This window comes from Solanum tuberosum, unplaced genomic scaffold, assembly GCF_000226075.1.
Source record: "Solanum tuberosum cultivar DM 1-3 516 R44 unplaced genomic scaffold, SolTub_3.0 scf00334, whole genome shotgun sequence".
Taxonomy (NCBI): domain Eukaryota; kingdom Viridiplantae; phylum Streptophyta; class Magnoliopsida; order Solanales; family Solanaceae; genus Solanum; species Solanum tuberosum.
In genome coordinates, this window is record NW_006239254.1 from 248889 (window position 1) to 276877 (window position 27989).

Below are 27989 nucleotides of genomic sequence, written 5' to 3' on the forward strand. Positions count from 1 at the left end.
AGCGGGAAGAACAAAAAAAAAAAAAAAACCCGTTGCTCATTTTCTAGAGAGATCAAAGAACTTTAACTAAAAACAAGGGACTAATGATAATTGATGTTCACTTGTTTATATTATAGTCAATTTTCATTAATGCTAATTGTAAAACTTAACACAAAAGAAAAATTAGAAAAGCAACATTAATGACAATATATCCCCTATTATTCATACTAGTATTAGTATATTGGGCGTTAGTTTGACACAAATCAATAAACAATAATTTTTACTTATGCTTGCAAATCAATAATATAACATAAAAAGGAAAAAAAAATATCAAAGCCAATTATCTTATCCATATTAGTCTAGTCTTGAATCTCTAATTAAGAATGAAAAATATCAACATCACAACTCCAATCTTCCTCATCCTCCTTTATATTTTCTCAGGTAATTCAATTCTTTTAAAAAAACATTAACATATTGGTGCATTGAGTTAATCCCACAACCCAAAAGTGGATCTACATTTTGCACATATATTTACTGCTTTCAACTCGAACTATTTTGTATATATATAAAATTCATATTTTTTAAATGGACATACTCTTCTATTGAAATTAATTTTTTAATAAGAATTATGTGAGGTGGGTCGATAGGGTACTAGCCTCATAAGCACGGCCCATGATAGGCCCGATACTAGCTAGGCATGGATCGATTCATTGAAACCTGGTCCGGGGATGGGCCGTCCAGGCCTTGGAACCCGGTGCATCGGTCGACACGAGTAGCCCAATTCCTAGAGTTGGGCAAGTCATGGACTTAGCAGGACAACCCGACCACGAATTGGCCCATTTATGTGAGCCCAGTCCAGCTCCCAGCTTGAAATCAGTAACCGGTTACAAAAAATGTAATGGGACGGGTCAATACGGCCCGGAATATCACTTGACGGGTTTAGGTTGAACTTCTTTGAAATTATGCCCTTGCCTTAGATCTAACTCGAGTTGCCCTGCTTCTTTGATAAATAAAGTAGCTAGCTTTTTATTTCCACTATATTATACAATTTTCACATAACTTTTTCCCCAATCTTAATAATATTTAGTACTTTACTAGTAGTATCATTTTTTTATGAGATTATCAATTAATTTTTATTAATTTGAGATTGATGCACGGAGAGTGGATGGATGCGGCGTAGAAGCAATAACAGGGGTTGTCCAAACACAACGACATGCATTGAAACAGTGACCGCAGAGTGCTTTAAGCCAGACCCTACTATTGGCGTTGTCGATGCGAAATGAGTCATGGTGCACCTTGTCCACCGCGTGGTGAACTCTCATTGTCCCAAAGATCCTCCCTCTGCTCTTTAATTACTAGGACTAGCTAGTATTCATGAGTCAAAAGAAAAGATAGTAAGTACTTTATTATATATGTGTTTGAAATATTTTGATGTATCCATTTAATAGATATATAATGACTAATTTCGTTAGGTAATTCCTGTTGGAAATTTTATGGAAAATACTTTCTTCACATACACTTGTATGTAATTCAGTAAAGCTTGAGGCGTGTTAAACACTGTCCTTCAAGATATTTTCACCCGATACAAGTGTATCACCAGGATTCAACAAGTTCTCCTAGTATAAAACTAGGAGTTAGGAACTAACAAAAATTCTTTTAAGATAAAACCCAACATAATAAAAAAAGGAAAAGAAAATGGATTTGCTCTTTGTTTTTTTCACTTGTCCTTTCTCAATATTGGAGCAATGTATATATACACATGCAACATAGCAAAATCGCCTTTGTTGGGAGCGTTTTTTCTAAGGAAAAATTGTATATGAAATAACAAATTATTAATTCAAATTAAATGTTATAGTCATCTTTTCTTTTATTTATAATTTGCAGCAAACATTTCATGTTTTTTGTCATCCCATTTGTATATCGAAATATACAAATAGACTGAAATATACAAAATGCAGGACCCATTTGTATATTGAAATATACAAATGCAAGACTCATTTGTATACTGAAATATACAAATGCAGGACCCATTTGTATATCGAAATATACAAATAGACCCAAATACACATTTTTTTATGTATATGTATACCAAAATATATAGATTAATAGTCATAGCAAACATAAAGTTTGCTATGAAGCGCAATTATACAAGCTATAGTTATAACATACAAATATGATTTTTTATGTTTGTTAAACCTAAAATTTACTCTTTATCTAATGTGTGACTTTTCGGCGTAAATCTGAACCGGACACCAAACAAAAAACCCAAAAAAGGTCATCTGCCAAGGTACACAAAAGAGTGTGAAACCATTCTCCAAGTGACAAGGATTAAAATTAGTACTAAAGGCTAATCATTGCCATAAATGCAATTCCTCAAGAAGAAAAAAAGGATCAACCGTTAGAAATTTGACCAAAATAAATCTTGATTTTAGAGATAATTAAAAAGATATTAAGACTCATTTAATAAAATGAATATAGATAATAATATGAATACTTTTTTTCTTATTTCATATTTGGTTGAAGTTGAAAAAAGAAAGTTCAACAAGTTGAAGTCGGGAAAATAGTAAGTGAAAGGTGATCTAATTTACCTTTTCTTGTTAAAAAAAAAGAGGTAATTAAAAGAAATAAGAATAATCAGTACTAGCATTAATAAAACTGGGGGAGTTAAAAAATTTTGTCAAGGAAATTCAAAAAATAAAAAGTTGAACTCACGAAGAAATCAAGTGAATTCAATATCTAATTAAAAAAATTCTAATTATGAGTTACGTTATGTCTTTTCTTCCATTATTTTACTCAAATCATCATTAATGACCAAAAATCCCCTATTGATGACAATATACCCATGTTTAATGCTTGCAAATCCATAATATACTCCCTCCATCTCTATTTATTTATCAAATATTTCCTAATTGGATTTCCCTTTAATTTTTACTTATATTTTTAACAAATCAAGCTAGGAGAATTTTTTTTTCTTACTATTATCTCAATTTATTGATCTATAAATAGTCATCCATTTAACATAAAAAGAAGAAAAGCATGAACTCTTATCTTATTCATAATAATCCATTCTTAAATCTCTAATTAAGAATGAAAAATATTAACATCACCACTTCAATCTTCCTCATTCTCCTTTATCTTTTTTCAGGTAATTCAATTCTTTTCATTTTTCTTAAACAAAAAGGTGCATTGAGTTAGTCCCACAATCCAAAGGTGGATCTACATTATATATGCATACATATGTATTATTTTCAACTCGAACTATTCTCTCTATGTATGTATACATAATTGATACAGTATTTTTTTAATAAGATTGTTGTTAAAAAATTCTAGATATCCTTGTATTGGAATTCAAATTTTGATAAGAACTCATGTCATTAACAATTACACCATCAATCTATTTTAAAGAGTGTTTAAGGCCTGACCATTCTATTGGCGTACCATACTGGCGTTGCCGATGCGAAATGAGTAATGGTGCACCTTGTCCACAGCGTGGTGAACCTCATTGCCCTAAAGATCCTCCCTCTGTGCACAACTGAGCGTCAACATGTGTGCTTCATGAGTGGAAGAAAAAATAATACTTTATTATATATGTGTTTTGAAATATATGGATGTATCTATTCAATAAATATATAATGACCAATTTCGTTATGTGATTCCTCCCTTGAACAAAATCCAATTATTTGTAGTTTTTTTAGTAGGTGCATAGGGTGTTTGGACAGTATTTTGGTTAAAATTGTTTCTTTTTGGGTGGGTGTGGAGATGTTAAGCAAGTTGAAGTCGGAAAAAGGAGTATTTGAAAGAAATAAGAATAATTAGTAATAGAATTTTAGATTTTTCAACAAAGAAATTCATAGAAATAAAAATGTGAACACATGAAGAAGCCAAAAAAAATCATACATTTAGTATATATATATAAAATAATTTTGACCTTATATATAATCTAATTTTCAGCAAAAAGAATTTGAATGAATAACCCGCTTCCGCCATCCTAACTTCATACATGATTGATATAATTATCTTATGATTATACAATCTTATGATTATATAATTTTTGTTACGTCATTAGCAGCTAAAAAATCTCTAACAATAAATATACAAATTTGCTTATCAATGGGTTTTATCTTCTCGACCTATACAATTTTAGACAAATAAACATGAGAGAGTTTTATGTATAAAATATTAGAACACCTATCAAACAAAGAAATCGAAAGAAATACCACTATCTTCCCTACAATGGTAGTAGGGCACACATTAGCGAAGACGATAAGTTCCTAATTAAGAGAATGAATACATATAACAATTTAGGACCGTTGATATTTAAATTCGGAGTGAAATTTGTTGTGAAGCTTAACTAAAGTAAATTCACATTTAAATAAGAGGCAAATTACAATTAGATACACAAATCGTGTGTTCAGAAAATCAAAACGTTATTGAGTTAAAGCAAAGACGATAAGATTGTTTGGCCAAAGAGTGTATTATTGGAGCGGATAATATTACCTTGGCAATCAGGATTGTGACAAAAGTAAATTTATGAAAAGAAATGAAAAATCAAATTATGGATAACTTATAGAAAACTCACTAGTTAGGAGCTAATTATTTAAATTTATGTTAGCTTGCAATATTACGATTTACGAATATCATATTTTGGACTTTGGATACACATATCTGACACGTCCAGATACATCTAGATACATGTATATCAGATACATGAGGTCAAAATTATGTGTAATTTATTCTAGATATCAATTGGATTCGCATGCATTTGACTCTCTCCCCTCTATCCTATCTCGCTCACCACTCTAATCTCTCGCTTGCCTCTCTCCTATCTCGTTCGCCACTCTAATCTCTGCTTGCCTTTCTCCCTGTATCCTGGATACATGTATCTAGTATGATTCATTGTGTTTAATTTTGTACATGAATAACTTATTTCCTATTTATCTAACTTATATCGTATAAGTAATAAAAAAAAATACATAAATAACTTGTTTCTTATTCAACTACCAAACGATCCTACCCTAATCTCGTACTCCATACAAAAGAAAAAATAGGTCAAATCATAGAAATAAAGTTGGTGTAGTAGACTTCCAAACTAGAAAACTATAAGGTACAGTCTAGTAATAATGACAAGATACATGGATGAAAGTGCAATTAGCTTAAAATATGAAGAAAAAAGAAAATGCTCAAACTTGTTCTCCAAGACGCCCTTCGAAGCTCTTATACTAACCCAAAACATCTTAGTAAAAATATTGGAGAAATCTCTGCAAATCTCTTGTAGAAGAAGAAGATCTGAAGGATCTATAGAACTTTCTAGAAGAAAATGGAGTGTGTGTTCGGAATGGTCGGTAACGGTTTCTCACTGGTGGTGGCGGACTCCTCCGCCGTGCACAGTATTTTGGTTCACAAATCCAATGAAGACAAAATCATGATTCTCGATTCGCATAAACTTATGGGAGCGAGTGGTGAAGCTGGAGACAGGTTTTGTTTGCTTGATTAAATAGTTATCTTGTTCGATCTCTATGGATTTTTTATTTGTATGTTGAATTTTTGGGTAAATTTGCAGAGCTCAGTTCACGGAGTATGTGCAGAAAAATGTGGCTTTGTATCAGTTTCGTAATGGTATTCCGTTGACCACAGCTGCTACGGCTAATTTTACAAGAGGCGAGCTTGCTACAGCTTTGCGTAAGGTATTGGTTTTGGAATCTAGGGTTTTGATACTGTGGTAACATGATGATTTGAGCCTGTTGTTTGGTTGGGTGCAATTTTAGGATTTAGAATTTATATAAGTCCCAAAATGTCAAATTAGGGTTTGGCACTTCAATCAATCAATTATTGATCAACTATACATTAATCAAGTATCTATGCTCCATACTAGTTGGGGTTGGCTGAATGAATCCTTTGAAATCATTTCTTTCTGGTCAGGTCCATTTCATTTCGTGGTTTCCATAAAGCTAGAAATTTTCAAAGGTTCTCGCATTTTGTATACTGATATAGATGTCAGTAACCTGACTAGGAAAGACTCCTGGTTCATAGAGTATTAGATGAAGTGCAATTAGTAACTTTAACGGATGTAAAAAGTAATTAAGCGTCTCACACAAGGTAGGGGTAAGGTCTGCATACAACCCACCCACCGAGACCCCACTTGTGGGATCTTACTTGATATGTTATTGTTGCAAAGGTAATTAACCATCTTCCTCTAGTTTTCTTTTAACTTTGTATGGTTTAAGAATACGAAAAATTGAGTGAGAAAAGTATTTGGCCTTTTCTCTCAAAAAAAAAATTGAGTGAGAAAAGTAAGTTTGTCTTGGAAAGTTCGGCCTATGCTATTGCTCCTAGTAGTTTGCTCTATCTAATAGTGAGTCACTGTTGTTGCATCTAAGCCATGGCATTCTGCATATTTATCAGGGCATGACATACTGTTGGAAGTGGCACGGGGTTGTCGCTTCTGGTGCTATGTGCTGTTGTAGCATTTTCAAGTCTTTTCGTGTTATCAATTTTGTATTTCAAAGTGTCTGCTGCAGTAACAATTCTGTATAGCTTCATTTAATTTAGTTAAAGTTCTCTCCTTATTTTGTTTACATTAGCTTCACTTTGAGGATCTTTATCTTTGATTGCACTCCTAGATCTTGTGAAAGTTCTGCCTTATTGTGTTAGCTTCTTTGGTGACAGTGTTGACTGAAATTAACATTTTAGAATCTAGCCAATGATGAAAATTGATGTTCCAGGAAGTAGGGGCCAGAATTTAAGTTCCTGGAAATAGAGAAACTTTCCTTTATAAAACTTGGGGTCCGTTTGGACATGAACTTTTTCCCCCTTTTTTTCAAAATATTGTTTGGTTATATATTGGAATGATCTTTTGGTTAGTTCTGAAATCAGTTTTTCAAGTTTCAAGTGAATTCTTTCTTATGACTCACAAAATTTCAATTTTTTTTCCAAGTGAAATGCATGTCCAAACACAACTTCAGTTCTACATACCATTTTTCTAACTTCAACTTCAAGCACTCTTTATTTATGTTTCAACCAAATTTATGTCCTAAGTATAACCTCTAGTATATAGCTCATCTGTCAGTTTTGAGTATAATTGCACGATAAACAATTTTAATGCACCATTTTGATCCTAACATAAATCCCCTGCTTAGCTGTAGTATTAGTGTGTTTATCAGATAAGATATTATAGGGCGAGTTTTAGTGCAACATTAGAGTTGCTTCTTTGATGACTTGTAAATCACGGGTCGGAGAAGTAAAAGCAGTCTGTTTGCAGAAATGCAAGAGGAATGTTGCATACAGTATGTGCCTACTCTTTTCCTATCCGTGTGCTAGTTAGGGAGCATTTCATGCACGTTAAACAGTTTAACATACAGTATGTGCCTACTCTTTTCCTACCTGTGTGCTAGTTAGGGAGCATTTCATGCTCGTTAAACCTTTTTAGCGGTGTACATTTAACTAGTTTTCGAGGCATGAACTTGTCTGTCTGCAAAATGTATACTTTGCTAAATGATAGTGTTTGAATCAATCAACTAAACCTCTGTTCCAAACTAATTGAGTTTGGTTATGAGTTCTCTACGTTCACTTTGCTCTATTGGGGCCCATTTTATTTCAATACTCAATAAATTGTCTTTTAAGACAAATTTAAGGGTTATCTGAAACTAGAGTTTTTCTAGATCTCACACTTATTCCTGCCTTGTCATACAAATCTTTTAGCAAACTAGTAAGATTCTTGTGCAAGTGTATTGTAGGTTTAACAACAATTAAGTCTTAGTCCCGACTAATTGTTATCATCTTTTTTTTAGAGAGAAAAAGATGATCCCAAATTGTTGGAACTAAGATGTAGTTGTTGTTAAACCTACAATAAGTGTCACACTTGTACTGAAGTTGTAGGTTTTCTAGGAGAACATCCCTCTATATGATTTTCGGTTTAGGTTCTCTTTTTGCACTTTCCGTCATCATTGTATCACACATGCATACTGATGCATTCGTAGGTTCACACAAAACATGACCAAACTATACTCAAGTGTCCTTTTCTCATTTTATCATTTATATGTGTCACTTGGACCCTCTTTCGGATGTGAATCACTTTTAATCTTGTCTAATCCTCAATTTTATTTTGTCTAATATTGTATGAAGCACATCCATCTTATCATTTCTTTGTGAATTTGCTAAGGGCCAATATTCATCTTCATTTAATATTTGCTAGTTTTGCAACATTTGATATAATTTGCTTTTTTGCTTTAGTATGTATGTTCCTATTCCTGTAGGCCATAGGATATGCTATAGCATTCCCTAAAGAATTAACTTAGATATCTAAATCGTTTTCATTTAGGCAGACACTATAAGTCCTGTTTAATTTGACTTCAATTTTATTTTATTTGAACAATATAATAAATTGAACTAACAAAATTATAAAATGGTGCTAATGGATAGTGAGAAGCTGAACTGGAATGAGGTGCCTCCCATTTGATTCAAATCAGCCTTTTGACCTCAACATATTCTTGCTAATCTCGTTGTTATGGAGTATGATGAAAAGAATAGTGACGTGCTTCTGTTACACTAAAACCACCTGCTCTCTTTTTATGACTAGTATAAACAGGCCTAGATATGTTGCCTTACAGTTTGTGATGGTTCATGCTCCACCACTTTGATCCTAATTACCCTTAGAACAACCATCTAAATTAAGTTTAACGAGGGAGGAAATTCGCTCCAACTGACTACTGTTAATGTGTATATTTTAGTTGGAAATGAAGTCGTTAGGAATAGGCCAACATAAAGAGGAAGGATGAATATGAGGAAGATGTGGGTAGATAGTCATTAACCCACTTAAATTCTATCTCTTGATCGGAAAAAATAAATCCTGTATCAGATATGCTTAGAAAGAGAGGGCATCTGGGAACCCACAATTTCTAGCGAAATACACACCTGACACCACTATCATGTATATGTGCACTTAAAAAGTACTATAGCAAAGGAGAAATTCACTCTCTACCTATTCCTCTGATATATTAGAGCTCACAGTGCTTTTTTTTTGTTTTCATGACAAGGGAAACCCGCACCCGCTACCCTTTGGGTGCGCACAGGGTAAAACCCCCGCTCCTATGCAATAACTCGCAAACCACATAGGAGAGGTAACCCACACTAGGCAAGCCCGGTGCAATGAGCTCGACCCAGAAGGCAAATCCCTTGCTTTCGCTGGCAAGGGGTTTCGAACTTGAGACCTTCAACATGGAAGTCCCAAGCCCAAACCACTGAGCTCACAGTGCTTTATGAAGAGGAAAATAGTAATTCTTTTTCCTGCTTATAGCCTTGGGGATGCAGAATACAGATTCATTCACCTTTAAATGCTTCAGCATTATCTAGAGTTTTGTCAATTTAATGAATAGATGAAAGTTGGTTAATACACTTCAAGAGAAGAACTCTTATAGTGCACCCTATTTGTTGAACTTCTAGTTAATTTCTAGAATGCTCAAAGCTAAGATACACTTAATTGTCTTAAAATCAACAATAATACAATTACTTAATGGGCAAATGAAAATAATAATGATTTTTGAGGTTACGTTGACTGGAGAAGAGGATAAGAGAAGAGAGCTTTTGGTTGAAGATACAGGTTAGTCTTGCATTTAGGGTGTCAAATGAAAACGAAAGAAAAAATAGAAGGGAAACAATCGTGTATTAGGAGATAACTAATTTGTATTTCTCCTTCTATCCCTCCCACTTACGAGAGACAGTTTTGATTGGGCATAGGATCTTATATACAAAGTAGTAAAAATCAAATAAAGGAAGAAAGGTGGTAGCAAAGACACAGTTTCAACAAGCTCTACCACCTGGCTCCCCTGCAACGCGTAAGAACTATTCATATTTGAATGGGCAGCTTGTACATGGCGCCTTCTGATACAGCAAGAAGGGTACATTTACTAGAAGGAACTTTTGGTACAAATAGATTGCTTACACATTTGATTTTACACGGTCAACTATTGAATAGATGCTCTCAAAAGTTAAGCTGTAGATACAAGAAAATGTGCAAGATTCGAATAATTTGTCTATTGAGATGATACTCAACAAACTAATGAACTGGTGAAACATTAAATCCATCTATCACTACATATGCTTCAGTTGCTACTATCTGGTAATTATATGATGTATACGCCTGTAGGGTCTACTCAAACAGGTGCATTATTGATCTTTCCACCATCTCTCTTTATAAGCATGATTAGTTGACAATGGAACCAAGGGTCACACTTCTGTTCAACCATACCATGTGAAGTTCTTTTAAACAAAATGTAGAGTGCACCCTCCATTTTTGTCCTTATGATTTACTTTGAATTTCTTGGTTTTGATTACTGATTACTGAGAGGAGGATATTAAAACTTGCAGTCTGTTTTACTCTTGAAAAAAATATTGTTCTTTAAGGGTTAGTTTTCAAATTTTGATGTGCGATTTGTTTTGTGGTACACATTGGTTAACTGGGATGTTTTTTTTTTTTTTTTTAGAATCCATACATGGTGAACATTATCCTGGCTGGATATGACAAGGAGACAGGCCCTTCTCTATATTACATTGATTATATTGCTACTCTCCACAAGGTGGATAAGGCAGCATTTGGTTATGGCTCCTATTTCTCTCTTGCCATGATGGATAGGCACTACCGAAAGGACATGACAGTTGAAGAAGCTGTTGATTTGGCAGATAAGTGCATCATAGAAATCCGATCTAGGCTGGTTGTTGCCCCACCAAACTTTGTGATTAAAATTGTTGACAAGGATGGAGCCAGGGAATATGCTTGGCGCGAGTCTGTCAAAGATGCCCCCGTTTCCAACATCTGAAGCTCTGTTTTTATGTTATGTTTACTCTTGATGCCTATGAATCTTATGTTCTGGGAAAAAAACTTTAGTCATTGTAACTGCCTAAAAATCTGACGCTACAAGTATTCACTGTTTGATCGATACACCCGTTGTGTTAAAGATTTTAGTTTTAATTACTTTCGAGTTTCAGGTCGATAGAAAGCTGGTATTGTGAGACTTCTCTTATGTTTCAACTATCCCTTTGTGTTATGCTGGCATGTCTCTTCATTGATTTGGAAGAATATAGGGGTAATACAGTCGTCGCCAATTTGCTTCACCCCAAAAAAGAGTTTTGCATGGATTGTGAGTAACAAAAAGAAAACCCAACAATACAAATTGAGAATAAAAAGCTGCCGGTGACTCCAACTATTCTCATCCCCCCTCCTAAGTCCGGCCTGCATAATGCCTCTCTCAAAAAAAAAAAAAACCAAGAGGGAGCTATGTACACATATATTTCATCTAATACTGTCCTTATGACATGTAATTTAATCAAATTCACTAGATGTCCACACCAATTGATCAACTGAAGCTAAGAAGTTCAAAGGAAGAGGAAGAACAAGCCTGGGCAAGTTGATAAACTGAATGGCTGTAGTAAGACAAGTGTTTACTCATATTGGATCTTGCATCGCTTTTCATTCATATGGTAAGAAGATTATGTGTACACAGATACTGATGAAGCAGTACATGTCAACTACAGGAACTTAACAAAGAATTTTTTTGCCAGTAGTTTTACATCTATCCACAGAATTCTGATCTTAATATCTTCCAATCAAACTGTCTGTTTATGACGCCATGAAAGAGACAATATTAACTAAGTTGGTGCTTGCAAGAGAGATACAGGAGAATCGACATTGCAGATACAACCCATAGACGGTAATTGCACATTAGTTCTATGGCTGATGAACATTTTGTTGTGGCTTGAGCATCATGGCTAGGATCATCATCAGCATCGGAGGGTGGAGGTGGTAAACTGCCTGATCCTGGTGGATCTTGAGGTGAAGGGTTATCATGATCACCTGCAATAAAGTGATAATTCATTTTTTACTAGAAAATCAACTTCCACCTTCAAATTTCATACCCCTGGTTTTATTCCTTCCTTCCTTTTTTGTCCATTAGAACTAGTATCGGAAGTTTCTAAGAACTGCAGTTATGTGACTTTGATTATCACTTTTATAAATGTTATATAAGAGATATAAATGTTAAGTGGTAGCAAAGTATTCATCAATATGGAAGGGAACAATTGGAATGTCAAAGTTATAAGCTTGAAGAAACAGAAGGTAAGTAACTTGCCTGGATTTGGAGTGCTTGGTGGTCTAGGAGAGCTAGGGGGTGTAGGACGCACTGGTCTTGGACTTGAACCCCTGTGATCTGCTAGAAATTCTTACACAATGAAGTGATCAGGAGATTCTGAACAAGTAGTATCACCAATTTGGTTGTGACAAAAGATCAAAGGAGAATTACCTGTTATTGATCTAAAAGGAGGCAGCGTAGTTGAACCTGAGTCACGGAAAAAAAGATCATGAAATGGCTGATCTTTGAATGTACTTAAAAGATCTTCAGTATAGTGAGCTATGTAACTTTTTGTCTTTAACATACTTGTGTCTAACAGGTGTAACATGACGCGTATTACAGAACTCTTAAAAGTATATCAACACTTCATAAATGTATGCCTAAAGGAGTCCAGATAACGTAAATGGTGACTGAAACTCAAGTATCAAATTAGCAAATCAAATGGGAAAAAGAGAGAGATTATGGTATTTATGCTTGGATAGCGCTCAGTACTGTCATGCAATTACTGCAGATGAATTTACACACATATGGTTAAGTTGCAACTGTTTTAAGCTAATGCAACTTTAAGATCATGATATACTAAGTGGACATATTTACTCACAGCTGAAGCATGCATTATTATAACAATAAATGTAACTATTACATGTAAAAGCTGTCTTCGGAATTAGGAAATTCAATGAGAATTCGTGAAACTTCTTCACTTCTGTAACAACGTCTACTTGTCACATCCGTGATAACATGAAGCAAGTAGTAGTACTATCCGTTCTAGGTAGTATAATGTTATTTATACATACAGAATAACTAATTGACAGTAAAAACATTTGCGCATATACACATATATATAAATTCTTCCTTTGTGTTCACTTGATGACAAGCTATCTGTGCAGATTACTCAAAACCACAAATAGATGCATTAGCAATATGAACTCTTCATAACATACAGTGAAATAACAAGCATAATTTCTACGGTATAAGCAAAACGTAAGTAGAAATTCAACTATATCGCAACTCAGTGGTAGGATTACCCCATTTTTTGCTTAGATTCAACAAAATGCTTCTCTATTTGTAAAGAGCACATTCGAAAACTCTAACAGGACTAATTATATCACCAGTCCAAATCTAAAGAGAAGAATCTAATCATAACGCCAAAAGCACAAACTTGTCCTTACCTGTTTGTGATAAAATTTAAATCCTAGCATACTTAACTGAGTTCTCAATTGTTCCAATTTGTTTGGCAATTTTCATCTACCGAGATTTGACTAACTTCCAGAGCTAAATCGAATCATTTCTATATTGAAACTACATGATTATGTAAGCTAGAATTCACCTCATATCAGAATGATTAAACATTAACTACACATTTTTTAAGATATCGATTAAATCACAATTTGCCTGAATATATGAAACCGAAGCATCAAACACTTTGAAACAGAGCAACTAATTCAAATCATAGACTCGATCAACAGCATCTACTTTCAACTAAATTGTTACTATCAGTCCATAACGAAAATATTTCAATTACATTTAGAAGATTCAATGCAGTCACAGGAAGATTATAGTATGACTAATCGGAATCCAAACCTGAACAGAGAGACTCGAGAGACAGATTCTCCGCGCCTTCTTTCTCCTCCACGGGACACATAGAAGTTAGCGACAACAGCTTCATGGAACTGATAGGAAATCCAAGCAGCTGAGGGTTGCGAACGAGGTAGCAAAGGCAAATCGCAGTATCATCCACAAATGCCGCCGAGAAGTTATCGCAACACTGAAACGGAGGCGAATCAGAGATATTGTTCGGTGGATCGGAAATGTACGGAAGGCATGGCGAGAACGCCACCAGTTCGTCGACACAGCTAATTGTGGTTGACAATGACTCCGGCGAAGTTGGCGGAAGTTCTGGTGGTTCCGGGAGTGTGCCGGCGGCGAGTAGGAGAACTGAGAGAAGGATCAGTACGCCTGTCATTGCTCTAGACAGAGAGAGAAGCGGTTATTTTTTGTGTTGCTGATCAAAGTGGAAACTAATTTATACAGATTCTGAAAGTTGGGTAGAATGTTTTATGCATGGAAGAAAGTAGCGAATGGCGGGAAAAAGGAGATTTTTTATTTCCATATATGCCCTCTAAATTGTGGCGAATTTACAGGAATGGTGTAGTTCGTTTTTTCTGCTTAGCAAACTAATAACCCCTCTAATTATCTGGAATAATGATAAATTTAAAATTTTACTATACATAGCGAGAGTTTGAGTTTTATCGCAGACACTGCAAATATCTTCACACGGATATCGTATAAGAGCAGATACACTTATTAGGTTAGTGGATACAATACATTTCACTATTGTTATGTGAGCAAATCCAATGTATTTCACTACGTTTTGAAACCAGAATACGGCTACTGTTCATTATTAAGAGTAATATCTTACTATTTTTCACAAGGTACGAATAAGATATGCGTACACATTGATATTATCTTTTTAAAACTCCTCTTATGAGATGACATTGATATCCTATGATAAGAACTATATTTGACACAGAACTCATAAACTAGCTTGTTCTTTGATTAATTATTATGTATTGTTTTCGTTACTTCGATTATTGTATTATATGTTGATGTTACTGCTCTCTTCTATATTATTATATCTTTCTATACGTGATTTTATTATTCTTTACTTGAGCCGATCGAGCATCTATTAAAATCAATTTCTCTACCTTCACATCACACGGTAGGTAAAACTGCCTAGCGCCACCACCCTCTCCAGACCACACTCGTGGGATTACACGTATATGTTGTTGCTGTATATTTGACACAAATACTTAAGTCAAAGAAGAAAGCAGTTGGATAAAACCTTGAAAATTATGCTAATGTTAATAGTGAAATATGTTGAGTAAACATGATGGTCCCATTGTCAATATATACCTTCAATTTGTAGGAAAAAACAACTGATAAGCAATCAAATTCAAGTGGTAACAGGGCAGGAAAGTCATTCAGGCTACACTCTCAAAATAAAGCAAATTGAAAAGTTAAAAAAAATGTATATAGATTTTATCAAGACTCCCAAAAAATATCATTATACAGATAGTACAAATTGATTACAATGAAACAAAAAAAAATGTTTGCAAACAATGTTCACATACTATAAGAATCAATTCAGTATAACTTCACTACAATTGCTCCACAGGCTACTAGAACAACAAATACTGAAAGTCTCCGTGAATCCGGGGCAGAAGAAGGCGTTAAATTAGGCCTAAATCCTGAACCAGTATTTCCAGATCCGTCATCTGTTAAAGATGGCGGTGAAAATCCATTGTAAGGATTTCCCAATCCGCCGCCTGATGGTGATGGTGGTGTTAAGCCTGGTGTTGTATCACCTCCTGGTCCCAAAGGAGGATTGAATGGTTCAGGAACATCGTCACCTGACATTAATTTACATGAACCAATTTAGCAATTCGCGAAAACTTATAAGCCAGATTGGACCTTAGGATTCATCATGCTCAACTCAATTCGCGAGAAATTTTAAAAATGAATTACCCTCAGGGCTTGGAGCTTGAGGTGGTCTAGGATTCCGAAATCGTGGAGATCCTGATGGTGATAAGGCAGCTGGACCTGTCACACCAATATAGATTTATTAGAACAAAGTTTTGTAGTTTTGATTTAGAAAAAATTGTTCGTATTAGTTTAGATTAATTGAGTTGTTTTAGTACCTTGAGCTGGAAGAGGAGTAGAAGAACCTGCAATACAAGAATTGAAAACAGAATTAGTTACCAAATCATACTACTCGAATGCCAAATGACGTTTATACCCCTCTAAGGGAACGTGCACTCGAGCTACAATTCACGAGTGTTATCGACATTTTAGAAGCTAAATATCGGGAAAATGTTTGATTTTACCTTTGCATTCAATAGGAACACCATCTTTGTTACAAGCTTTGGGGAGGGAAATCGCGACGTTTCTGTTTGGTATTTTAAAAGGAACATTTCCAGTAACAATAAGGCAGAGGCAATCTTTGCCACTGGCAGTAAGTTCCTTAAGAGATTGACAACAAGCTGAAGTTGGTGAACCTGAACCATTATTGCTCATGAAATTTATACAAGGGCTAAAGCTACTTAGCATCGCGCTACTACATGCTGTACTAATTTGCCCCGAAACTTGTATTCCAAAAATCATCAATACTATGGCTAAATATGGTACAAAACGTTGAAAATCCTTAAAAAATTTGAACCCTTCCATTAGTGTTTTTTTTTTGAGATTTTAAAGAATAGTAATGTGAAGGGAAAATGTGAGAAATGTAGAAGAAATTGATGTTGGTTGTGAGAGTGATTATAAGAAAGGTTGTTTTATAGATGAACATTGAGGTTTAAGAAGAAAATGGAGGGAAGAAAAATATGAAAGTCCAAAAGTGCTATTGAAGTTCAACTACCTTTAACTAACTTCATATCAAACAGAGTATTTAGGTGACCTTGCAAGTTTTATTTTCTTTGTATGACTTTTTTGGAAATCTTTAGAAGCTAAATTATGTGTTTAAATAAGATAAAATATATATTCATTGACTTCTTCAATGTTGTCTTCTTGTGACCATAGGTCATAAATTTGAGTCTGTGTAAGCCGTCATTAATACATGCATTATGATAAATTGTTTGTATCACACTCATTATGTGTTGTCTTTTTTTCCGACTCTTTGTAAATGTGAGATATTTTGTGCATCGATAAAAGTCATTAAAATCGTAAGGAAGGTCCTTGAAATGCATATAATAATTAGTTATCATTCAAGACGTAGTATTCTTATTTAATAAGTATACTTTATTACTAATATATCTTATATCCCAAAATTCAAGATTCTTTCTTTGAGTAATTAGGTGATCACTCTTAAGAACCAATCGAAAAAAGTTCATCAATTTTGCCTTAAAAGTTATATACATTGTTATAAATAATTATTTTATATTATGAATATTTTTAATTTGTAATAGTAAGTTAGTTTACTATTTTTATTAAATTTACAATAAATCATGTTTATAAAGTTATCAGGATTTATATATAATTAATTACCTTATAAGTCATACGATTGTGTAGAATAATTAATAATAATCAATAAATCATTAAAATAATGCTAGGAAATATCATGGTCATACAGGTGGTAACAAAATATACCAATATTGCATGATGTAGTTAGGTCTCCTTCCCCACAACAGCCAATTCTTGACGTAGTAGAAGTTTGATTACTTGTAGCTTTTTTTCTTCTCATCTTTATGAACTTTTATAATATTGGTCTCAAGTGATGAGTTAGGAATATGGATTTTGACAAGTTAAAATGAATTGAGTTAACAAATAAGTAAGTTCATGATTCAATTAATAGTTATTTGAATTGAAATGGATTGACTGAAAGTATATCGTAATTCGACTCATTCAAGTTTTATTAAAAAAAAAAATTTGTTGTTTTACAATTTTTTAAGTATCCCATAATTTTTTAAAATTATTATTATGATTATCAAATAAAAAAATATCTTTTTGATAATATTCAGATAACTTTTTTATGAGTCAATTTAATTAAACTACATGTTAGTCTAACTATATTTGACTGAAATGAATCAGACTAAAATAGGCTAAATGATGTAACCAAACAAAGGTTTCTATGGATCATTTTGACTCATTGCAAATATTCTTTCAAAATATATGATCTTTTTCACATGAAATTGATAAATGTTAACATATGAAATTGATAAATAAAAATCTAAGTGATACTTGTAAGTTTCATTTTCTTCTTTTTAAAATTTAACGGAATATATTATTTTTTATTAAACGGGATAGCATTTCATCTTTCTTTTCTTATAATATCTAACCACCAAATTCTTCAAATATATTTCATTTTACAACTATCGAGATGACTTGTAATTCTTGAGTTAGTTTTTATTAAAGGATAGCTATGACTGTGTGCTTGCCTTTTGAATTTTTGCCTTTTGCTTTAAATATTTTAGAAAATACAAGAATATCGAGTATTTACCTTGAAGACCACTCATAATATAATCCCCTGTTTCAATTTAGTTGGCTTATTTAAAAGTGCTAGATGAAATTAATTAATATTCAGTATGAATTTATTTGAAAGGTACTATAAAAATTATAAGTTGCTTTGTTTATTGTTATTTTGTTGTCATATTTTTTTTGCAAAGGATTTGCATACATGATCTACTCTTTTCCACTTATACGATTATATTGAGTATGTGATTATTATAATAAAAATCGTAATGATTAAAAATTCAAAATATTTAAAAAGTATTTTACAAAAGTTAGTCAGAAATATTATTTTTACGGTTCACATAGTATCTACTATAAACAAATTTAGAAAAGATTCATAAAATTTGGTAAAGAAAAATTTAATCAAATACATACTTAGATTCTTTAAATCAAATAGAACCAAAGACGTACCAAATAATAACATAACAAGTACATACTATATTATATCCCTGTACAACATCAACGTCACTAATAAATAATTCTAGTAATTGCTTTATACAATCTATATTTTAATTTGTAGTCATATATCATCAAATTACTAATATTAACTCAAACAATCGCTCCAAATGCAGCTAACATAATTAATAATGGTGAAATTCCATGACCAAGAAAAGGTGCAGCCGATGGTGTCGCCGGAGTTAGCCTGTCGGAATTATTTGCCGGAGTTGATGGATCCGTCGGCGGAGATGGTGGCGTTAGAGTTGGAATGTCATCGGCTGGTGGCGATGAATTAGACGGCAACGGCGGATGGACAGTTGAATCTGAGAGAAATTTGTTATTGAGTTAAATCATATTGTACTAATTAAATTTATAAGTTAATTAATTGAAGAATAAATAAAATTATTAGGTCTATTGTATGATGTAAATATGTAAAAAAATATACTCTTTATGTCTCAATTTATGTGACATATTTCGTTTCTCGAGAGTCTAACAATTTAAGTTTGACCGAGAATTTGCCCATAAAATCTTCAAATTTTTTAAAATGAAATTTATATATTTGTATACTACCTAAAAAGTACTATAAGTCATAATAATTGACAATTCAAAATATATATATGAAAAATTTACGATAAACAATAGACTTGCTTGAATTTCGAAATCTAAAATGTGTCACATAAATAGAGACAGAGAGAGTAATAATTAAAATTGTAAGCACCTTTAGTACTACGAGGAGGGATAGTTGGAGCAGCTGTTGGTGAAGCACTTGGAGCCCCAGCATCGCTACGAGGACCTAATTATGGAAATAAAAAGTATTAATTAACAAAATTGTCATTTCAATAATACTGGCAAATCTTTCTATAATAATATTATTTATTTCGAGAATTTTTAATTGTTATAGATTGTTACAGATTATAACCACATGAGACATTTAAATAACTTTTGAATGTTATATGTAAAAAAAAGAAGCATTAAATCGTCATGGATGTCGAAACTTTAATGGAATATATATTCATATAATATGTTTTTGTCATAAAGCATCAAAATTATATCCGGTCAAAATTTCTAGATTGATTATTGAAAATTTTAGAATTTTATTTTTATAAAAAATAAAAGATTTATTGTTACTATACTATATATAGTAATTATAAAAAGGTATTTTTACTGAAAGCATGCTGTTATATATAAAGATGGTTATTATTCTTATAAATTAAAAAATGTTACTACAAAATATAAGAAAAAAGTCAGTTTCGGAAAAAGAAAACTTAATTGTTATGGTAATATATTATTAATTCATAGAAAGGTCTGTATATAAAAAGTAGCAATTCGAATAAATAAATAATACTCATAATAATAATAATAATAAAAAGTACCTGGCGCAACAACCTCAGGTGGACTGGGAGCTGCAAGTAAAAAAATAAACGGTATCAATTTCTTTTCTTAACGGATAAGGATTGTGATAAAGTGATAAGTATTTATTCATTATTAAATAGAGATCTCAAGTTTATATCTCTTGATTTGGAGTCGCCATTATTAGGGTTAGATTTCTCAATACGAATCTAGATTTAATTGAACTCCAACACTGGATGAAAACTGAAAAAAGTGTTCTTTTCTTAAGTGGTGACGAAAGAAACCAAATGGATAAACTATGAGCACCGAAAGGGCTAGGGTAGGAAGTAGACCACCTAATTCTTGCCAAAATGTGAATGTTTCAAAATATTTTTTACGCAATTAAATTATAAATAATTTAAATAAAAAGAATCTAAAGTACATCAAATATCATATTTATAATCTTGAAAAAAAGAAATATATATTACCACTTACCTTTTTTGTTTAGAAATGTCTTTCATTGACCATAAAACTATTTACTCATACAACCCTCCCTCGTGGTTCCGTATCTAGCAAGACTAGACCCAAAACTTCTAATGAAAGATGAAATAGTACTTACTATTCCAGTATCGCAATTACATAATAAGCTAAATACTGTAAACTTTACCTTTGCATTTGAGTGGCACACCAGGCATGTTACAAGCACTAGGAAGAGGCATAACCATATTGGGATTCATAGGCATTTGAAAGGGAATGCCGCCTGTAACAATAAGGCAAAAACAATTCATGGCGTTGGTCATCATAGTCTTCAGTACATTGCAGCAATCATCGGTTGGTAAACCCCCAACGTTGCTGCTACTATTCGTCAAGAAATTCATACATGGCGTAAAACTAGTAATCATCGGTCCTGTACATGGTGTAGTTACCATTTGGCCATCAATAGTCTGTAGAGACAACGCGATCAACAACATCCATGAAAGAACCAAAGTCAGAAAAGCTAAGTGCTTATAAGTCATGTCAGGGCTGACTTTCAACTGATGGTAGGTTAAGAGTTTGAGTCACGCTGATGATGACAGTAATTGAGAATTTTTTAGGATATGTAATTATTTTTTGGGAATTGTGTAAGTTGTGAATTAATGGTTAAGTAGAGATAATGAGTGAATGGGGGAATTTATATATAGGTGAAAGTTTGAAAATATTATTATTATGATGAAGATTAATTAGTTGAATTAAGATTAGATTAGCAGGTTTTGAAGTTCAACAACCTTAACAAATATTTGTACAAGTACTCCAATGGTTTTGATGTTTTTGTCTCTATGGCTTTGCTTGTCGTGGCACATAATTGTTATTACTACACGTAATTAAGTTTGAGGTTTGAAAGAGACCCAAAGAAAATAGAGCTCTATTCTATCTCAATGGCATTGTGGTGTCGAGCTCCATAGAAGAAAAGCTACATTATGTGGGGAAAAAGTATTCAGTGGTCCAATTTATGTGACACCATTTGACTTGACACAAAGTTTAAGAGCTACATACATTAATTAAACGGAGTTAATCTTGTTTGGTTGATAGATCGATACAATACAAGTAATTATACAATATATTGTCTCTGTTCATTTTTACTTGTCATATTTGGACTAGGCACAGCTATTAACAAATAATAATTAATATGCATGGTTGTTTTTATCATATTACCCCTATTAATTGTTGTTTAATATTAGGTCTGTGAAAATAAGTAATTAATTATAAGGGTAAAACATGAAAAAAAAATCGTCTTTTCTTGATATATTAAAAATGATAAGTAAAAGTAAAAATCTATTTTTAAAACACAACGTGAACAAAGAAATTATTTAGTAATCACTTGCCATTATATGCGAGAAATTTAGCATGTAATTGGTTATCGGGTAATAATGTAATATGATATGATAGTATTCAACAATTGATATTTTATTGATAAAATCTTTATCTTAATGTTTGGTTGCGTTAAACTACATAACTTTTGTGAAAGAAAATACTATTGCATACCAAAATAGAGAAACGACTTGCATTATTGATAGGAAGTTATTTCCACTATACAATATATATGTTGAATGACAAATTCCAAAACAGTCAAAACATTTTATTACGATGTTGTTTGTCTGAATATTTCTTAGCTGCTATAGTGAAATACTATTATAGAGAACATATAAAATAGCATAACATGAAAGATTGATTCCACAAAAAAAACATAATCATTATTGCTATAGATGATGGTTATTATAGAGAAGTATGCCGATATATGTTTTAAAATTCATTCTGGATCACTTGTAATTCTGCTAAATGTAAACATTATTTTCAACATTTTAACATTCAGTTTTATCACTAACATCATCATCTACACTCTGTTTGAATTGGACTTGGACTTGGACTTACCACTGCTCAAGAAGCCCAATTACAGAAGCATTCTCTTAAAGCCCAACTGAAGCAGCTGGCCCAATACACTCTCAAGGCCCAAGGGATTTAGTAGTCAGGGCCCACAACGAGCACAAAGTATACACATTTCCCGTTCATTGATTTGGTGTTAACACTAGGTGTATGTGTGTGACAACGTTAACAAATTTTGAGAGAAGGTCCACTTTTTGTGAACTAATAGATTTAGTTGACGTTTGGTATAAATTTTAAATATTTTTTACTTTATTTAAAATTTATGAAGTTGAAGTTATGTTTGATTATAAAATTTCAAAATCAATAAATAAAATTTCTATAAAAAAAAAAAAAAAAAAGGACGAACTACAGTTTACCAGGTGCATATGACGGCTTCCACTTGCCCATGAAATAATAAGTCTCCATGATATATAGTTTCATTACAATGATAAAATAATCTTTTAATTTAGCTTATCATAATTTTGATGAATGACGAATTTTCTTTGACCTTGTGTATTTTTTATTTATTTCATTGACTCAATTATACAAACCTTAGTCTACAAATGTACATAAAATTTCTTGGAGTTAGGTAATCAGCTTAGGATGTCTATGTTATACAAGTAACTTTTCCTGATATATATGAGTTGTGATAGGATGATTGAGATTCTTTCATGCTTAACTAGAGCCCAGAGGTTTCAATCGATTTGAGTCCCTAGAAATAAAGAAAAACATCGTTGAGAGTACCTCTCTAAAAAATGATTCCTATAATGTGTAAATTCTAATTTAATCGAATTTCAATGCAGGTAACGAAGGATGGATAAGAAGAAAGAAAAAAAAACTCCCCCCTTGCCAAAGTCTTATAAGGTGATACATTGTAGCCGACTAGCCGTATAAATCTCACGGCATGCATGCGTACATTAATTAATTTATATTACTATTATAATAGAATACTAATTAAATTAACTTGCAACTTGATTAGTCTCAATGACACGTTATTCAAAATATTAAGTTACACCATTTCCAAATCTTACCTCATAAACTCTTTTAATTGGCTTTTTTTTTGTTTTCCATTACTTTCTCCGCTCCAATTTATTTGACACATTTCAGATTTTAAACCGTCTATTTTTTATCATAATTTTTTCATATATCTTTTAAATATTTTGAATTGTAAATTATTAATATGACTTATAGTACTTTTTACGTAGTTTACAAATATATAATTTCATTTTTAAAAAATTGAAAATTTCATGAGCAAATTCTCGATCAAACTTAAATTATTTGACTCTCGAAAAACGAAATGTGTCACATAAATTGGAACAAAGAGAGTATATATTACGGAGTCTTGATTAGTTTGAATTTGTCCTACATAAGCACAATTAAAAGGAAGAAGCGCTCACTATTAAGTTTATTTTTTTTCAATTCTTAAGACTCAAACTTGAGATCCCGAGAAAAGAATCCTGTCTATTTGACCACAAGCTTGACGATGATCAACTCTTATTAGTTGACAAAAGTAATCACTTCTACCAATTTGGGTTGTGGTGTAGTGATGGACTGTTTCACCCTTAATCAGCGGTCTCAAGTTCGAGTCCTAGATATGGAAAAAATCTTATTGGGAGCGTCACTTCCCAATGAGCTCTGCAGTGTGCAATCTCAATTTAATCATGGCTCTAATATGGACTCTAAACACCAAGTGGAAAAAAAAAGAAAGAAGTAATTAATCATGACTTCTATTATTTGTCACTTTCAACCTCAAATCCCCTTTTTCTTTCTCTAAAAAGAATATTATAAGACAATAATTATTAAAAAACTCAAAACAAGGCACTATAAATACCCCATTACATGCCCACAACATCACTCACAAAGCTAAGGCACACACAAGCTAAGCCATATTCATCAATTCCTTAGAAGCCACAAAAGATAATATAATTATTTTTCTCCAAGTATGGCTTCTAAAGGAATTGCTATAATTTGCATGGCTTTAGTTCCAATTATCATGACCATGATTTCAGTACAAGTAGCCATGGCTCAATCTGATTGTACAAGTACACTTATTACTATGGCTTCATGCCTTAGCTTTGTCACCGGAAGTGCGAAAACGCCATCGGCTTCTTGCTGCTCCGCCCTCTCCGGGGTGTTGCAGTCTAAGCCACGGTGCCTTTGTGTCATTGTCAATGGTGGCGGTTCGTCGTTAGGAGTCCAAATCAATCAAACTCAAGCACTTGCATTGCCTAGTGCATGCAATTTGCAAACTCCTCCTGTTAGTAAATGTTACGGTACGTTATTATAATATTACTGATAACATAAAGATTTTTTACACTGTCAATATAATTTTAACTTATTATACCGGACAAGTTACATTTTCTAGTGTTACCAATTAAAATTAAAGAGATTGACACGTAATCAGAGGTGGAACTATATCAAAATTGTTTATTCTGTATACATATAGTATTTGCTGAATTTCTTTAATTTTTTCGTATATATATATATATATTTATTTTTTTTGTATTTTCATTGATTACTTAATGAAAATCATTGTTCCGACGTTATATATATGTAATTACTACTTTATAAGTAAACTTATTAGGTAAATATTTTAAGAACTTAAACTATTTTCATATAGGCAAAAATTCGTTGTATATCATTTCTAATTATTTTTTTCTTGTATGTAAATGTTTAAATATTTTCCAACTTTGATATATATGTTTTCAATAAATTGTGCTATTAATTAACATTTCATAGCTGGTAATGGACCGGTAATGTCTCCAGAGGGTGCACCTTCAGAAGGAGCTCCAGATTCTTCGACTGGTATAGCTATCTCAGGTAATTTATAATTAAACTCTAATTTTGTAATTATCCTACTTGATTATCTAGTTAACGATCTGATTAATCGTAAAATTCTAATTAAAATTTCCATAACATGCATGCATATATAACAACACGTTCAAAATATGATACATATAATAATCCATCCATCCCATTTTATTATTTATATGACACATGCAGCTTGAATTTCGAGAGTGAAACAAGTTATTTCTTTTTCCTGCATTTTTTCATGTCTTGTTATATTTTGAACTCCCAACATTCACTTCTCATGTGACATGTTATCTCCCAGTTAATTATATGATCAATGGGATCACTTGACTTTTTTCTTTTCTTTTTTAAATTATTGTAGTTTATAGTGAGTTTTACTTGGTTTAATTTCAAAATATATTTTAAAAAATTCATAAAAATAGAAACTTAAAGATTCCATATGTGAACAATCAAAATTAGTAGCGATAATTTCTTGAAATTGAACGATGCACATAAATTGAGACAAGGTTAAAAGTGTATATCATTAAAATCATATATAAGTAATATATGTTTTGGTTACCAATACATTAAACTAGTAATCAAGAAGTCATTTTATATGTTAGGCCTATACAACACTAGTTTGTTTGTTTTTTTAAAAGATAAGCATTATGTAATTACTAGCAAATATTTGAACAGTCAATCTAATATTATATATATATATATATATATATACACTATACCTCAATTCCATATGTTGCAGACTCATTTGTACCCTGAAATGATATCGTTTTGACTATTTTTTTTTGTATGATTAATTAGCAAGCTAAGTGTATGAACTTTCAAATAGTTTAAAGGCTAATTAAGATCACTAATAATTTAGAAGGATCTGAATAAAATATGTTAAATTTAAGGGGGTCTTTAGTATTCTGCCTTATAACTATTATTAATATATCTACGTGTGTCTAAACTTATATTATGTCTATTTTTCGTATCGTTTATTCATTTTGGTCGATTAATTTCGCAGGCTCAAAGGCGTCAGGAAGCAGCAGCACCTCTGATGGAAGTTCTCTGAAGGTTCCGATTCGAGCTGCTGTTGGAATCGTTCTTTTCATGGCTTCCTACGTTTCCATGATTTGAAGTTTATGAATTTTCACGTCGAAGTATCATAGTACTAAATAAAAGTAGCATTATGATATGTTACATGTTATATTGGGGTGTGGTTTATTAGTGTTTGTCTTTAAGTTTGTTGTGTGTCTGTTCCTTTTTTATTATTTGTTTCTCTATATATTGTACCAGTATTTGTGATGCAGTTTTAACTTTATTTCTAAGCGTTTTTTCAAATTAAATACAGAGAAAAGTGTTTCACGTTTTGCCAGTTCTATAATTAAGCATTGATTATATTTTATTTTATATATATATGAATGGATGAATTGCACAATCAAGAAGATCTTTCTCCATTTTGATGATGAAATATATTTACGAAGTGTATTTTCTTCGTTTTAATTTATGTGGTATTGTTTAATTGGGTGCAAAATATAATAAATAACGGAAGACTTACTGTCTTTATTAAAATCATGACTTTAGAGCTTATTTTTAGTTGATTTTTTTTCACAATAAAATATATAAACTCGAACTCAATAAGACTAAAATGGGAATAATGCATGTCATTAAATAGTTGTCAAATAACTTGCAGAAATCCCACTAGGTATTAATTACTTGGATACACGTTAGTTTACAATATCACTAATCTTATCAGATTTTGGTGTGTTCAGATACATGTATCTCGGGATGCATATGGGTCAAAAATAGGTGTAATTTGCTCTAGATACATTATATCCAAGTGGATTCACATATATCTCGAAAACAAGACAAGTCTCGCTCACCTCCCTCCCATCTCGCTCGCTACTCTCATATCTCACTCGCGTATCTGGTATCCCATATACATGTGAATCACACCAGATACATGTATCTAGTGTGTATCTAGGGTGATTCTGATAGAAACCGAGGTTTTTTACTGGATAAAAGCAACAAAAGATACAAAGAGAGACACACGTATCTCGTATCTCGCAGAACAATAGAAAATACAAAGAGAGACAAGTATCTCGTATCTCTTAGACCAACCTTTTCTGCATATAAAAGATATATTACCATATGTTTACTTATTACTAGATCTCTATATTATGATACTTCATAACTATTTAGGATAAGGATAGATAACTTCTAGTAACCATAAGGAACATCCAAATAACTACTAATAACCGTAAGAAACCGCTCTATGCTCCATGGGTGAAACCTCCAGGAATTTAAGAAACCGCTATATGCTCCATGGGTGAAACCTCCAGGAATTTGAGAAGATGTAAATCATTATCTTTTTCTATCTTTCTTCGCTTCTTTCACCCTGAACACGAATGGAAGATAGGTGTCTTATCAGATTCACATGTATCTGTGATACATAGACAAATCTTGTTCGCCTCTCTCCCTATTTCAATGTATCTGTTAGCAAAAAAACATGTATCTAGATGTATCTGACGTGAAAATTATTTATTAGTCAGATAAAATGTAACTACTTCAAATTATAGGGAGAATTAATAAATATGATAGAAATATTTGTGTAATTAGATAATTTCTCCTTTTTTTTATAACGACTAAAAATATATCACATATATTAGAACAAAGAACAACTGTCACATAAAAGCAAACATAAAAATTATATTTGTATGTTATAGTTATAGTTTGCATAATTGCACTCCATATCAAATTTTATGTTTGATATGGAGCTTTTGATTTTTATAATTCGCTACAGACATCCAATTTTATACAAATTGTTCAGTTTTGTATAAATTCATTTATACATTGTAATTTGTTTAAGAAGATCTATATTTGTATAATTATAAGTCTATAGGACGAAAATATATGTATTTGTATTTGTAT

At 32.2% G+C, this 27989-nt stretch overlaps 5 protein-coding genes across 6 annotated transcripts; 2 read left to right on the plus strand and 3 right to left on the minus strand.

The window, feature by feature from the left end:
* The first annotated feature begins 5169 nt into the window (after positions 1 to 5169).
* Positions 5170 to 10964, plus strand: LOC102598896 (proteasome subunit beta type-2-B). The gene is made up of 3 exons (XM_006360704.2): positions 5170 to 5454; positions 5540 to 5663; positions 10458 to 10964. Exons 1-3 carry the CDS (start codon positions 5297 to 5299, stop codon positions 10788 to 10790), a joined length of 615 nt encoding a protein of 204 aa, XP_006360766.1. The 5' UTR covers positions 5170 to 5296; the 3' UTR covers positions 10791 to 10964.
* Positions 10965 to 11934: 970 nt separating this feature from the next.
* On the minus strand, positions 11935 to 14061 carry LOC102599220 (uncharacterized). The gene is made up of 3 exons (XM_015314977.1): positions 13680 to 14061; positions 12270 to 12305; positions 11935 to 12176 (listed from the first exon to the last, which is right to left on the minus strand). Exons 1-3 carry the CDS (start codon positions 14059 to 14061, stop codon positions 11956 to 11958), a joined length of 639 nt encoding a protein of 212 aa, XP_015170463.1. The 3' UTR covers positions 11935 to 11955.
* A 1076-nt stretch (positions 14062 to 15137) lies between these two features.
* On the minus strand, positions 15138 to 16401 carry LOC102599545 (nascent polypeptide-associated complex subunit alpha, muscle-specific form-like). The gene is made up of 4 exons (XM_006360706.2): positions 15983 to 16401; positions 15797 to 15823; positions 15624 to 15698; positions 15138 to 15508 (listed from the first exon to the last, which is right to left on the minus strand). Exons 1-4 carry the CDS (start codon positions 16320 to 16322, stop codon positions 15243 to 15245), a joined length of 708 nt encoding a protein of 235 aa, XP_006360768.1. The 5' UTR covers positions 16323 to 16401; the 3' UTR covers positions 15138 to 15242.
* Positions 16402 to 18489: 2088 nt separating this feature from the next.
* Positions 18490 to 21001, minus strand: LOC102599869 (vegetative cell wall protein gp1-like). The gene is made up of 4 exons (XM_006360707.2): positions 20536 to 21001; positions 19913 to 19942; positions 19258 to 19332; positions 18490 to 18862 (listed from the first exon to the last, which is right to left on the minus strand). Exons 1-4 carry the CDS (start codon positions 20882 to 20884, stop codon positions 18651 to 18653), a joined length of 666 nt encoding a protein of 221 aa, XP_006360769.1. The 5' UTR covers positions 20885 to 21001; the 3' UTR covers positions 18490 to 18650.
* A 3123-nt stretch (positions 21002 to 24124) lies between these two features.
* Positions 24125 to 26436, plus strand: LOC102600207 (non-specific lipid-transfer protein-like protein At5g64080-like). Of its 2 annotated transcripts, none has more exon segments than NM_001287883.1 (3): positions 24125 to 24541; positions 25035 to 25088; positions 26083 to 26388. In NM_001287883.1, coding segments are annotated over 3 exon segments (498 nt in total). In that variant the 5' UTR covers positions 24125 to 24210; the 3' UTR covers positions 26196 to 26388.
* Positions 26437 to 27989: the final 1553 nt, after the last annotated feature.